The sequence below is a fragment of the Plectropomus leopardus genome, chromosome 18 (genome assembly GCF_008729295.1).
Source record: "Plectropomus leopardus isolate mb chromosome 18, YSFRI_Pleo_2.0, whole genome shotgun sequence".
NCBI lineage: Eukaryota > Metazoa > Chordata > Actinopteri > Perciformes > Serranidae > Plectropomus > Plectropomus leopardus.
In genome coordinates this window covers 29,098,654-29,111,279 of record NC_056480.1, presented here as the reverse complement: position 1 = coordinate 29,111,279, position 12,626 = coordinate 29,098,654, and the positions used below count along the sequence as shown (strand labels likewise).

General features: G+C 42.4%; 1 protein-coding gene across 1 annotated transcript; it reads left to right on the top strand.

Annotated features, from left to right (window-relative positions):
- The first annotated feature begins 2,465 nt into the window (after positions 1-2,465).
- myclb (MYCL proto-oncogene, bHLH transcription factor b) lies at positions 2,466-10,630 on the top strand. Its single transcript, XM_042506926.1, has 3 exons — positions 2,466-2,708; positions 4,069-4,739; positions 8,099-10,630. Exons 2-3 carry the CDS (start codon positions 4,112-4,114, stop codon positions 8,887-8,889), a joined length of 1,419 nt encoding a protein of 472 aa, XP_042362860.1. The 5' UTR covers positions 2,466-2,708; positions 4,069-4,111; the 3' UTR covers positions 8,890-10,630.
- Positions 10,631-12,626: the final 1,996 nt, after the last annotated feature.

Here is a 12,626-nt window from a genome sequence, read left to right as displayed (position 1 = left end):
TAAGACCGAGGAGAGAAGAGGAGAGGATGAGTGACAGAACACAGGGCTGAGGGAAAGAGAGGGGGTCTGAGATGGATGGGAAGATGAGGGGGACAGACAAGGATTTCACGCTGTCTGCTTCAGCGCAAGCTGGAGGGGGGGCAACTTCGGAGGAGCAGTTATGGGACGGATGTTTCTCAATCACGGCCCTCAAGAGCCAGTGCACCAAACTTTATTGCGGCATAGTTTCATAGCTACAAAAAAAGAGGCATGACTGAAAGGGTTTCATATGGCAAGGAAAACAGAATCAGCAGTTGTGAGTGTGTGAGTGTGTGAGTGTGTGAGTGTATGTGTGTGTGTGTGTGTGTGTGTGTGTGTGTGTGTGTGTGTGTGGGTGTGTGTGTGTATGTGTGTGTGTGTGTGTGTGTGTGTGTGCGTGTGGTGTGTGTGCAGCTGTTGTGACACACACATGGCATGGACTCGCTCAGAGGGAGGGGCTCTGTGTTATAAGCTGGATATTGATTACAGAGACTATGAGATGAATGACCGACATCAGATCCTGCAGCCATATGTCCTCATGACATCACTGTGATGGTCTTACACACACACACACACACATACACACACATGAACACAAAAGTGTAGATTTTGGGGTGTGCAGGGGACACATCCCCCTCAATATTTAGAGCATGTGCACTACTACAAAAACATCACAGTGGTAGAGGACTTTATTGACAATATTAAAAGCATTTGCATCATAAATTGATGTGGAAAAAGCACAAATTGGTTCATAAAAATCACCACAATGGAGAAAATTAATCCTTGTGGACTGTTATTGCATTTTATGCATTTTTCATTCTTCATTTGGTCACTTTGGCTGTGTTTATGTGTATGGTATAAATTTTGGCAACACTGTGTATTTTTGTTTAATACGTCTAAAATACACTGTGTGAACAAAGGTGTTACATTCAGACTGTTAAGTGCAAAAAATGCTCAATTGGAACCCATTCAAAAGTTTTTGATACCACAGCCATCAAAGCATAAAAACATGCTTTGTAATAATTCTGGGTGTCATTCTGGGCTTTTGTCCTGAAATTTGTCATTTTTACTGTTTCCCACCTGATGATGTAATTTTTCCCATATTTGGCATATGGGGAAAAATACAAAACATTTCCAACAGGTCCATTGTCACGATCAGTGTTGCTGCAAATCATTAACTCAATGAAAGTAGAAAATCACATCAATGTATAATATTGTTTATAGCTATATTTTGAAAAGCACATTTTGAATGCAGAGCGGTATGAGTGTGAGTATTCGATAAACAAATATATTAATTCAGTTTTAGTATGTGTGTGTGTGTGTGTGACAAAAACCTGCCATTTAAATGGTTAAAAATCTGAAGATTAATGAATATTCGATATTTATGAGAAGGAATGATGTTCGTTAATGATGTTGTGTGTCATTTTCGACCTTACAGGCAGGCCAGAAAACAGGTAAACATTAGAAAGCAGCATGGATTTAGGCCTGTGAAAACTAAACTAAAACTAAATTGATGAAAACTAAACTAAATTGATGCAGAAAAGCAGATAGCGGTGCATGAAAATTCACCAGAATGCAGGAAATTAACTCTTTGAAACCTGGATTGACATTACCCGGACACCTTTCACAAGCATTTAAACCTCTGAACCCTAAGCACATTGGTGTGACCTTTATCAAAAAAAAAAAAAAAAAAAAAAAAACATGGGGAAAAAGGCAATGAGCAACAAAGTGTTTCACAAAAGATAGCCTATAATCATAATTATCATCATGACATATTCAAAATTATGTTACAAAATCATTAGAATTTTTTAAAGCACTTTTTCCAGGTCATTTCTGTGTTGTTATTGTTTTTTAATGTCTTTTACTTTTTTTTCTTTTACTTGTTAGGGTAATTTTCTTGTACTTTTTCCCTAATTTCTTGAAAAATGTGGGGTCAGTTTTTCTTTCGTTGCTCATTGATTTCTGCGCGTGTTTTTGGAAGAAATAAAGCCAAGTTAAGTGTGTGATGCTTAAAATCTCCTGGCAGAGGGGCCCCAGACCCCCTGTGTCGTGTGACCCCCAATGTTGAAGCAAAACCTGCGCCCTTACACACACACACACACACACACACACACACACGCTTTTCTCTCCCTGTTGTAGAGTATACCTCTTTAATACAGCCTTTTTATGCAGCGTGATGGTTAAATACAAGTGCTCGTGCATTTGCATAACTGTGTTTACTCGCACGCGCTTTGTTATTATGTTTGCATAATTACAGCAGGAGCAGAACAGTGTCATCTTATGAAATCATTGCCATATGTAACCGTGCGCTCTCCCGCCTGCACATCTTGCGTCTTTTTTTGAGCGTGCTGCGCCTTTAAGCAGCGGGCGTGGCTCTGCTACTACGACCCGCCTTTTATGCATAACAGCCAGCCGTCCTTCCCCCGGATCACACAGTGCAGCAGTCTGCAAACAAAGTGTCCGCAGCCGGAGCCGTGAAGCCCTGAGAGCGGGACACCGCCACCACACGGACTCATTCACCTCATAGACTGTTTACAAACGGAGAAAAGACACCGGGAGGGTCCGCTGTAACGCTCACACCGGAGGCGGATCACACGGAGGGAGTCGGTGCTCCTGCTGTTGTGTGGACTCTAACACTGCGCACGGCGGATCTATGAAGGAGCGCGCGGCTTTCTCACTCTCAGCACCAGGTAAAAGTATTTCTGATCTCTCCCGCAACTTCTCCCAGCACGCGGGCACGTCAACAGAGACTTCACACAACAAACGAAGCGCGTGAAGTTTAGGTTTTGCAGTTTATGAGCGCGCGCGTGCCGCTTAATTAAGCGCAGTTTGAGGCGCAGCTGAGTTCTGTGAGCCTGATCACCGAGGAGGAGCCGCACACACACACTCAAACACACACAGACACACTCCGCACTCCGCACGGATACCTGTCCATCCAAGTAATCTGTTTCAATCACCCTGAATCAGTCTTATTTGCTGCTGAGCAGTCAGCAGAAAATAGACTCCCCCCTCCGCCGCCTCCCTCCCTGTCCTCTCCCCTCTGTCACAGCATACTACTAAAGCAGTGTTATGTAATGAAACACTGTTGCGAAACTTGAACTTCTCAGCAGCAACGCAGAGGAGTTTAACTTTAACTTTTTGCATCTAAGCACAGATCGGACGACCGGAGCACGATTTGTGCCCGAAAAATGAGCAGTTTTTGTGCCACTGTGACCTCACAAGGACTCTTGTCTTAATTGGCACACTGTGTTCTGATCGTTCTAGCTCGTTTATCTGGTCCACCTCAGCGGGTCTTTTCTCTGAAAGGTGGGACAATATTTAACTGTAAATAAGATAACAGGTCAAGTCTGATGCATTATTTATACACAGATACTATCCAGTGTAATCTAGTACTCATAGATGCACTTCAGATATGGATGACATGTGCACCCTCTGTAACAGTGTGGTAGAAATGTTACAACACTCATTTTTTTCAACTTGCACATGGACTGATTTTCAGTTGGATCTCCAAAAAACATTTTGGCAAGCGCATTCCACTCAAAGAACATGATTTCCAAGGTTGAACAGTATGTATGTATATAGATATATAATTAATTAAATTGCTCTTTATTTAACTACATTTTATATTAATATAATAAAATATCATCATTCATATACAACTTTAAAATAATAAGATCTAGATAGAAGATCTGAAAACAGTATCACATTTAAAAATAATCAAAACTATTAATATATGCAAATCTTAATGCCTTATAACTAATTGCGTAAACCCCTGTGTGTTCATATTTGTGTCTGTTTTATTTTATTTTTATTTTTTTAAATCTTTTTTTTTTTAGTCTGTCTGATTTATACCTACTTGTCTCATGACTTTAATTTGTAAATTAAGGTCATTACTTGCCACTTAATGCGCAAACTTAACTGAATGAATTGGCCACTGAGTGTACTGTTTTCAAAAATGTTAAAGAAAACTGTTTTTGCTGCATTATGCATGGTCAGGATTATTTTGAGGAGAATAAGTCTCAGTTGTGGTCCACCTGTCTCCGTCTGCAGTCACAGGGAACAGGGAGTGATTACCCCCCGGCCTGCAGTCCCCATGCCGGGCATCAGCTCCACCGCGCCTCGTTATGACAGCTGGGACATGGACCACCTCGACCACTACCAACATTATTTCTATGACGACCACCACGACCCAGACGAGGATTTCTTCAAATCCACCGCGCCCAGTGAGGACATATGGAAGAAATTCGAGCTGGTCCCAACCCCGCCCATGTCCCCCATCCGGGCGGTGGAGGGGTCTGGCAGGCTGCTGTGCCCATCTCTTGGAGACAAGCTGGAGTGGGTGTCTCAGTTCTTAGGACAAGAGGACGACCAGCAGCAGGACCTGCCCTGCAAGCTGACCACGGCCAGTGACTCGTTTGGGAACCTGAGCTCCATCATCATCCAGGACTGCATGTGGAGCGGCTTCTCTGCCGGACAACAGCTGGAGAGAGTTGTAGGGGAGCGGTGCGCCTCCTGTCCCGGGACAGGGGCTGTTGCCAAAGTGGCAGCCAGCTCGGCTGTCCCCTCTCCAGGGAGAGCACAGGGTGCCCCTGGCGAAGCATCGGCCCTGAGTGGACTGGCTGTGGACTGTGTGGACCCAGCTGCCGTGCTCACTTTCCCGTTAACCAGTGGATGCAAGAAACAAGTGTCCTCTGGTTCCGATTCTCACACCGACTCATCAGGTCAGTAATATTAACGATGTAGGACTTCTCTGTGTGGAGGACAAGTTCATCTTTGACTTCTAGTTTGTGGTGAAGTCAGCTTTTTGTTACTATTTGTGTCTGTGATGCTCTGCAGATAGTTTAGTGACCATAATCCACCTTATGATAGTGTTCTAAAGTATTTATTTAATTCTTTTAAAAAGATATGAATTAGGGATGCAAGATGATTTTGGCATCAGTATCAGTAGATATTGGCTTTAGAACGAAATATCGAAATGGGCTGACATGCTGATTTTTTTGCCCATATTACAAACCTATTTTTTTTTAATTGACAAAGGTAACGTACAGAATTTCAATCTTAAGTTGACTTCTTATATTGCACAATGAATAAATATTACATATACTGAAAAGCATTGTATTTTGTGTCTCCATCTGCTGATGGGCTACATAGACTGTATATAAAGATGGACGATATGACAGCTCCCCTGAAGTGTGGCTTTTCAATCTGGATCGCCCCCTGGTGTCTGTCTGCAGTATAGGTCATAAAGCCCGCCCCTCCATGTTAGTGACTGGGATGAAGGCCAAACTAATAACTCAAAGTGCATGCCAAAAAAAGTTTTCCTAAAGATGGTTTCTGTTACTGAAGGTAGTTCTCATCACCCTGATGTTTGTTCAAGTATTCTTTTTTATGATAAATTCGGTTTTAATGAGTTATTAAATGACACAAAAAGGGGAGTTTCTGCCATGATTGACAGCTGTGACAACCAATCTGTGCGCTCGCTTTTAATGAGGCTGCTGGCAATTGGTTGGACAGGTGTTTTTTCACGTGAACTCCACCACCACGGTTGTCACTTCTGCGCAGACTTTGGCTCCAAATGACGTCTTCAATGCACTTCAGCATACACATATACAGTCTATGGTGGGCCACCATGATAGGAGTATGCATAATATGATAATTCCACTGCAGAAGAGACTTGAAATAAAATTAGATGGTGAAAAAGTGGATATATCTATCAGCCAAATGAGTTGTTCTTTTTCAGCTGATTGGATATCAGAAGAAAAAAAAATCAAATTGTGCATCCCTAATTAGTATAGTTTCTCTATATTTTCCTGTTTACACATTTTATCCAAGTAATCTTTTGTAAGGGTGACTGAGGACTTAGTTTGTCCTCAGGTGTCCTGTTTGTCTCTCTCATTCAGTTAATATTTAGCTGTGATCAGCCATAATCTGGCACTAAGGTCCAGCATGGCACACTATGACTGCATTGTGTTACCTTGGTGCATGCAACACACGCTTGAAGGCCAGAGAGGGACACGCCCATCGAAACATGTGCTGCCTGGCCTGGCTCCAGCAGACCAGCTGCCCTCTTTCTCCCTGCTCCTCCAGTCTCCCTGCTGATAACAATATCCTCTGCGCTCCCCCTGGCTCCCGTCTGACAGCAGTTCATTATTATCTATGGAACACGGAGGTGAAGGAATATCACCCAGTCTTATCCCAAATTCTCCCCCTTGACTCCAGAGCTGCTCCTGCACTCTGTGAGGCCATATGGTGGAGCTTGGTGTGTAGGCTGCCATGTGATGCTGAGCCTGGACCGTGCATAATGGTGTGTGGAATGTCACAAAGGGAACTTGTTGCTGCATTCCTGCGCTCAACAGGCTGCGGCGCCAATTGTGTCAGTGGGTGGATTTGGTCTGAGCCAGCCCGCGCTGTGAATAGAGCGGAATTAGCCGTTTAGGAGGTCGGCTGGGCATGCAGAATTCTTTGACGTGAGTTTTGAGGCAGTGTTTCACAGCATTTCACAGAATAATATACGCTCAAAGAGGAGGAGAATGAGCAGTCATACAGGAAATGCTTAGAGGCTCTAATAAAGAGCCATTAGTGCTACTTGCGGGGAATCAATTCTGTACGCCCTGTGTTATGAGATGTCATATTTTGTTATATAAATGCTGTTGACGATAATAAGGACAGCTCTTTGTTGTCTCCTCCTATGCTGGCTGATCATATAGAGATTACTGAGCAGTCAAATCCACACAGGTGCAATGACTTTAAAACAATTTACAAGAGTATTAAAGATCTCCCAGGAGTCTTGTCATTTAGCGGAATTCAAGTCGATGAGACATTTCCACATGTTTAATACCCCGTCTCCACTCTGGTAAATAGAGCAGAAAACGGTTTCAAACCCGCATTGAATACAAGTTGGCGTATTTTAACGAGACGTACAGTGAAAAAAAAAAAGAGACTCTGGATTAAAGTAAGTTTAAGTAAAATAAGTAAGTTTTTAAGTTTAGTTTGAGCAAACTAAATATGTCAAGTGCTGTTTATTTTTAAAAAATCTACAATGAGCACTTTTTCACATACAATAAAATAATGATTTCTGTTTGTAACAATCAAACAAAATTATACACAACCAAAGTAAAATAAACAAGTAAAAGTTAGATTCTCAACATTTAGTCTGATAACTTTTTACATCAGAATTAACAAGCAGTTATCCTAGTTCAATTTCACACAATGGAATGTCATTTTTACAAATTCCCCTTTTTTCAGGGTAGCTTTAAGTGCAAATAAAAATACATGTTAGCAAAACAAATATGTTCTCTGCAAACTATTTAAGGTGCACCAATGATTTTTATTCCTTTTTTTGGTAAAATATAGGTTGATATGCACCTGCACTACAAAAACTGACAAGTGCATTTTACTTTAAAAAATCTAAGAAACTCATTTCCTTTTTTGTAATAATTTTGTTGCAACTTAAAAAATGACACATAAATCAATCTTTCTGAGTTTAGCAACTTAGGTAAAACAAGTTTTCTTATCTGCATTCTGCTAGTCGCAAATTATTCATTCATATTTTCATAAGCATGTTAAAAAAACAGAGCTGGCAGATCTTCTAGCTTCATTATTGGCTAAATCTTGTTTGTCATCAAGTTAAGTCAGATTAACTTGGTTTACTGAAGTTGCTAACACTTAGAACAATGTCATTTCACATGATGTTTTTAAGTTGCAGCAACTTAACAAAATTAAGTTAATACAGCAAAATCATTAGTAAACAATTCAATATAAATTCAACTTAAATTAAGGTAAGTAGTTTTTACTTTCCATTTCAAGGCAGTTAACAAGATGAAGTCAGATTTAAGAGTGAGAGTGGGAGCTGACGTCATGCACTGAATCATGGCTGTGACTGTGTGGATCCTGCAGTGTGTGTGAGATCATGTGTATGTTATGAGGATGTGTGAAGTGGTTTTTACGGAGGCATGTGATTGGTGTGGGGTGGCAGGAGGTGAGGGCGAGTGTTTCCCACCTCAGCTGTTGCCTGCAGTCATTAGCACATGTTTCATATGAGCACACACATGATTTTAAACCTTCTGCTTTGCCCTCTCAGATGATGAGGATGACAAGGATGAGGATGAAGAGGAGATCGACGTGGTGACAGTGGAGCACAAGCAGCAACGCAAACCTCGTCGACTGGTCAACACCCGCAAACCAGTGACCATAACAGTACGTGCAGACCCCCTGGACCCCGGCATGAAGCGTTTCCACATCTCCATCCACCAACAGCAGCACAACTATGCTGCCCCCTCCCCGGACACGCTGCCTCCACCGGCTGAGCCGCCGCGGAAGAGGCTCCGTAACGAGGTGTCGTCTCAGGCCGCGCAGCCGCACCAGAACTCTCATCAGCAGCAGCCGCGGCCTGGCCACACGCCTCTGAACTTAGACAGCAGGAAGTGTCCTGTGACCGTGGCCGGAGTCAGGTCAGAGTCACCTAACCTCAGCGCCTCCTCTCCTACCTCCATGTCCCCTTCGTCTCCTCCCTCCTCCTCCTCCTCCTCCTCTTCCCCCCATTCCCAAAGCTCCCCCTCCAAGCCGCACTCCTTCTACCAGCTTTCCAGCCCCCAGTCCCCCGACTGCGAGGACACAGACAAACGCAGGGCGCACAACTTCCTCGAGCGCAAGCGAAGGAACGACCTGCGCTCGCGTTTCCTGTCGCTGCGGGATGAGATCCCTGGCTTAGCGGACTGCCCCAAGACGCCCAAAGTGGCAATCCTGATGCGAGCCACTGAGTACCTGCAGCAGCTGCACGCCAGCGAGCGGCAGAAGGCTCAGGAGAGGAAGCAGCTGAAATCCAGACAGATGCAGCTGCTGCAGAGGCTGGCACTGCTCAAACGCTCCTGAGTGTCAACACACACACACACACACACACACACACGGACACTGAGAGCGGAGCGGCACGATATGAAGGAGAAGAGTCACTAATGTTCACTTTGAATTGGTGCGGGTGGATTTTTTTTTTGTTTTCTATTTTTGTGGTTTGCACATTAGCTTGTGAGTGATTGACGAGGCCAGACAGTAGGCCAGGGACTGATGTTATGAGGCGTCTTACAGGCAGATGAATATGTCCATGGTTACTCAGTACAGGTTGTCAAACTGTTAAATTTCCCCCCTCGCTGAAAAACTGTTGCTGGCTGTGAATGCAGCAGCTTGTAGCTGATAAACTGCTGCAGCTGTGCTGTGTGCCTGCTGCATGGTCTGGTTGTGATTGGGCTCAGTGTGCTTGCACAGCAGAGATGTCTCCTCTTTCTGTCTGTCCACGGTCTAAAGGGCCTCCTCAAGTGTCTCTGTAGAGTCTCCTTCTCTCTGTTCTTTAAAGTCCTCTGCTCTCAGCGCTCGGCGTACAACTCGGACATTTAGTTGTCAAGTTGTGTCGTGTTTCTGCTCTTTTCCTGTCTCGTCTCTCATCTTCCAACATCTAACCTCCTTCCTCTTGTTCTTCTCTTCACACTTCTTGTTAGTGTTTTTTGGGAATGAAGGGGGCTGCAGTGGGACTGTATTGAGCCACGCAACACCGATGTTACAACTGGATATATTCTGCACCTCTGGAATAGCTCAGGTTAAGTCCTTACTTGAGTGCCTGCAGGTTTCCATTCAGCATCCTCTTCTTGCATCACAGACGTCTCAGCAGCAGCACCACAGGAACGACCAGTTTCTTAGCTTAATTATTTGGAGAAAATGATAAAATATGTTGCCATACAGGCATTGTTTAATCCAACTCTCAATCAGTATCTCCAAAAAAACAATGAAGATTTTCACCAAGATTTCTCTGTATCTATCTGTTATTGTTGTGCCATAGAGAGCAGCCAAAAGGTGAATGTTGACTTCAAATTATCAACCAAAAGAAACTTGACAATGACTTAAACTGAATCCAACATCAATGTCAACTTCTGCTTTAAGATGAAGCCCACTGAGTTCCAACTGTACATTTCCTTTATCTAGCTGTCTAATATTCGTAAATGGTTTTTTTTGCATTTGATGTAACGCCTATAGAAGCCTTTCAATGTCTGTAGAAGATCCTGATGGATGTTGTGTATATAGATCCCTCACTGTACAGTCCCTTCAAACCAAAACCAGAGCTGTCTACTATACTCTCCTAGTTTTCGTCGGGCCCCGCGTCTTACACCGGGGGCCCAAGCTTGCCGGCTTTTCAAAGATAACTCAAAGCTTCTATTTTTGTTAATAAAATGATTATGAAAAAAGAGTCAAAATAAAACACATACTGAACATTGATCACACTAGCCACTTTGTCACTGTGTTTGTTTTGCAATGCCTACTTGTTTTCTTTTCTTTACCGTCTCTGAGGTTTCTTTTATTTGTACAAAAGTTTTATACTATATTTTCCTACCGAGTTGTTTCAGTGTGAGCTTATGACTGTTTCTGTTCTTGTAGCTGGCGAGGCTTTATTGGTGGTTATGTGCTGAAAATTGGCGTTGTGTTTTATGCGTGTGGAGTGGAAAAGCAATTGAATGCTCCTTTGTTCAATCACTAGACAGGTTTCCATGAACCTTCTAACTGTAAATTGAAATTAAGAATATAGAATATGCCTAATGGAAACATGTCAATTTAGAAAAAAACGTGGCCTTGGATTGGAAATAATGACAGCTAGTGTGGTGGCTGCAATAGAAATAAAACTGCTAATGTTTTAAACATCCATTGCTATGGTTACTGGGATGTTAACACCAGAGGAGAAGTCACAGAACATCTCTCAATGGAAACAGTCATCTCGCAATTGTGTTTTATCGTCATTTTGAAAATATCGCTTAAGTTTTGCGCAAATCTGTAATGGAAACCCGCCTAGTGTCTCAGCAGCGCTCTCTTAAATCTGCCGCTGGTGTGGGGAGGGGGTGGGGGGGGCTTAAGAGGATCTACCAATTAAACTTGTGGCTGTGTGTAGCCTGTAGTGACCTTACAGCTTTCCCTCTGCTATTTTTTGCAACCCCGGTGCTCCCTATTGTTCCCATAAGCCATGCAAAAGAGAACACTGTCTCCCTGGATCTAGTACTGTAACTGACATGTGGAGTAGCATGCTCTGCTCTTATACCAGCACTCAGGAAACTCCCACGTAGCCTGTAGCTCTTGTGATGGGGCCATAGGCTGTGCTTGAGGACATTAGCCCCCGCTTTCATATGCTGGAACGTAACACCAGAGCCGCACACACACACACACACACACATAAGATCAGAGGAAACATGATGGACCGACACTTGAGGATCATTAATGCTCTCCCTCATTCTTCTGAATTAGCTCTCATATTTTTTTCTGCTAATGAATTCAGCACAAACTACCATCAGCCCTGACTGTTTTTTGGGGAGGTGAACTCATAGCAGATGTTGGCCCCTTTTTTTTTCTTTTTTTTTTTTTTTTTGTTAGACTTGTTTTGGTCTCTGCTATTGGCACAGTCACAGTAGCAGTAGATGTTGCTTACTTACTTTGGGAATTTCACTATAGGGATTTTGGAGCCTTGTCTCAGCACTTTGTTTTTTCTGTACCTCATAAGCCTCTGTGTATGAAGAGTAAGTCAGAAAAAAAATAAATTCATGGGTTGACATCATAAATTACCTGTTTTCCTTGTCTGTTTGTCTCTGACATACACACACACACACACACACGCACACACACATATTTATTTAGGGTGAAGTCAGGTAAATTAGGATACTTTTTTGTAGATTTGCACTTGTTGTGCTGCGTTCAGGTGCATTTCACAGGTATTTAAACAATAAACCCTGAGCAAATTGATTTCTTTCGAAAACACAAAGGCAGTGAGCATCTTGGCAAGAAATGTTCCACAAATTGCAAGAAATCAAAAATAATCATTGTTATTAATTAAACAACATTGTCAAGTAATTTCCTTGGGGTTTTTCTTCCATTTGTTTTGTTCTGTTTTTGTTTTTTATTCCCTTTTTTCGCCAATTTTTTCCCTTAATTCCATTGTACTTTTTGTTTTATTGTACTAATTTCTTGCTAATTTTGGGGTCATTTCTTCTCAAGTTGCCCATTGCCTCCTTCCCATGTTTCGGAAAAAAATCAAGTCAGTAAGCTTTCAAAGGGTTAAGTGTTACTTTTACAGGGTCCCCACAGTCATGGAAAACCTGGAAAAGTCATGGAATTTCACAATCACATTCCCAGGCCTTGAAAGTCATAGAATTGGTGAAAATCATTGAGAGTTTTGGAAAAGTCATGGAATTTTGTTGGAATTTTGGTTAAGACTTATATTTTTCCACACAATGTAACACAACAGCTCATTTATTTTCTGTAGGTGTCAGCATAATGTAACTCTAACTTGCATCAATGTGTGACGTTTCAACCAAGTCCCTTTTTTTTTCTATCATTTTCTCTGTGGGCTTTTGCTTTATGTATACAGCTGAGCTGACACTATGTTTGAATAGATGTGATGTTTGAAAAATGCCAGGCAAGTAGGGCAGGAATTCTGGGTCCTTGAAAAGTCACTGAAAAGTTCTGAAATTTTGTCAGTGAAAATGTGCGGAAACCCTTCTTTAGAACTTGTGATGGGTGTCTGCTATATTTCTATGAAGAAAACATGTTGCCAAGTAAAATAACTTTGAAAGTAAGGATGATCA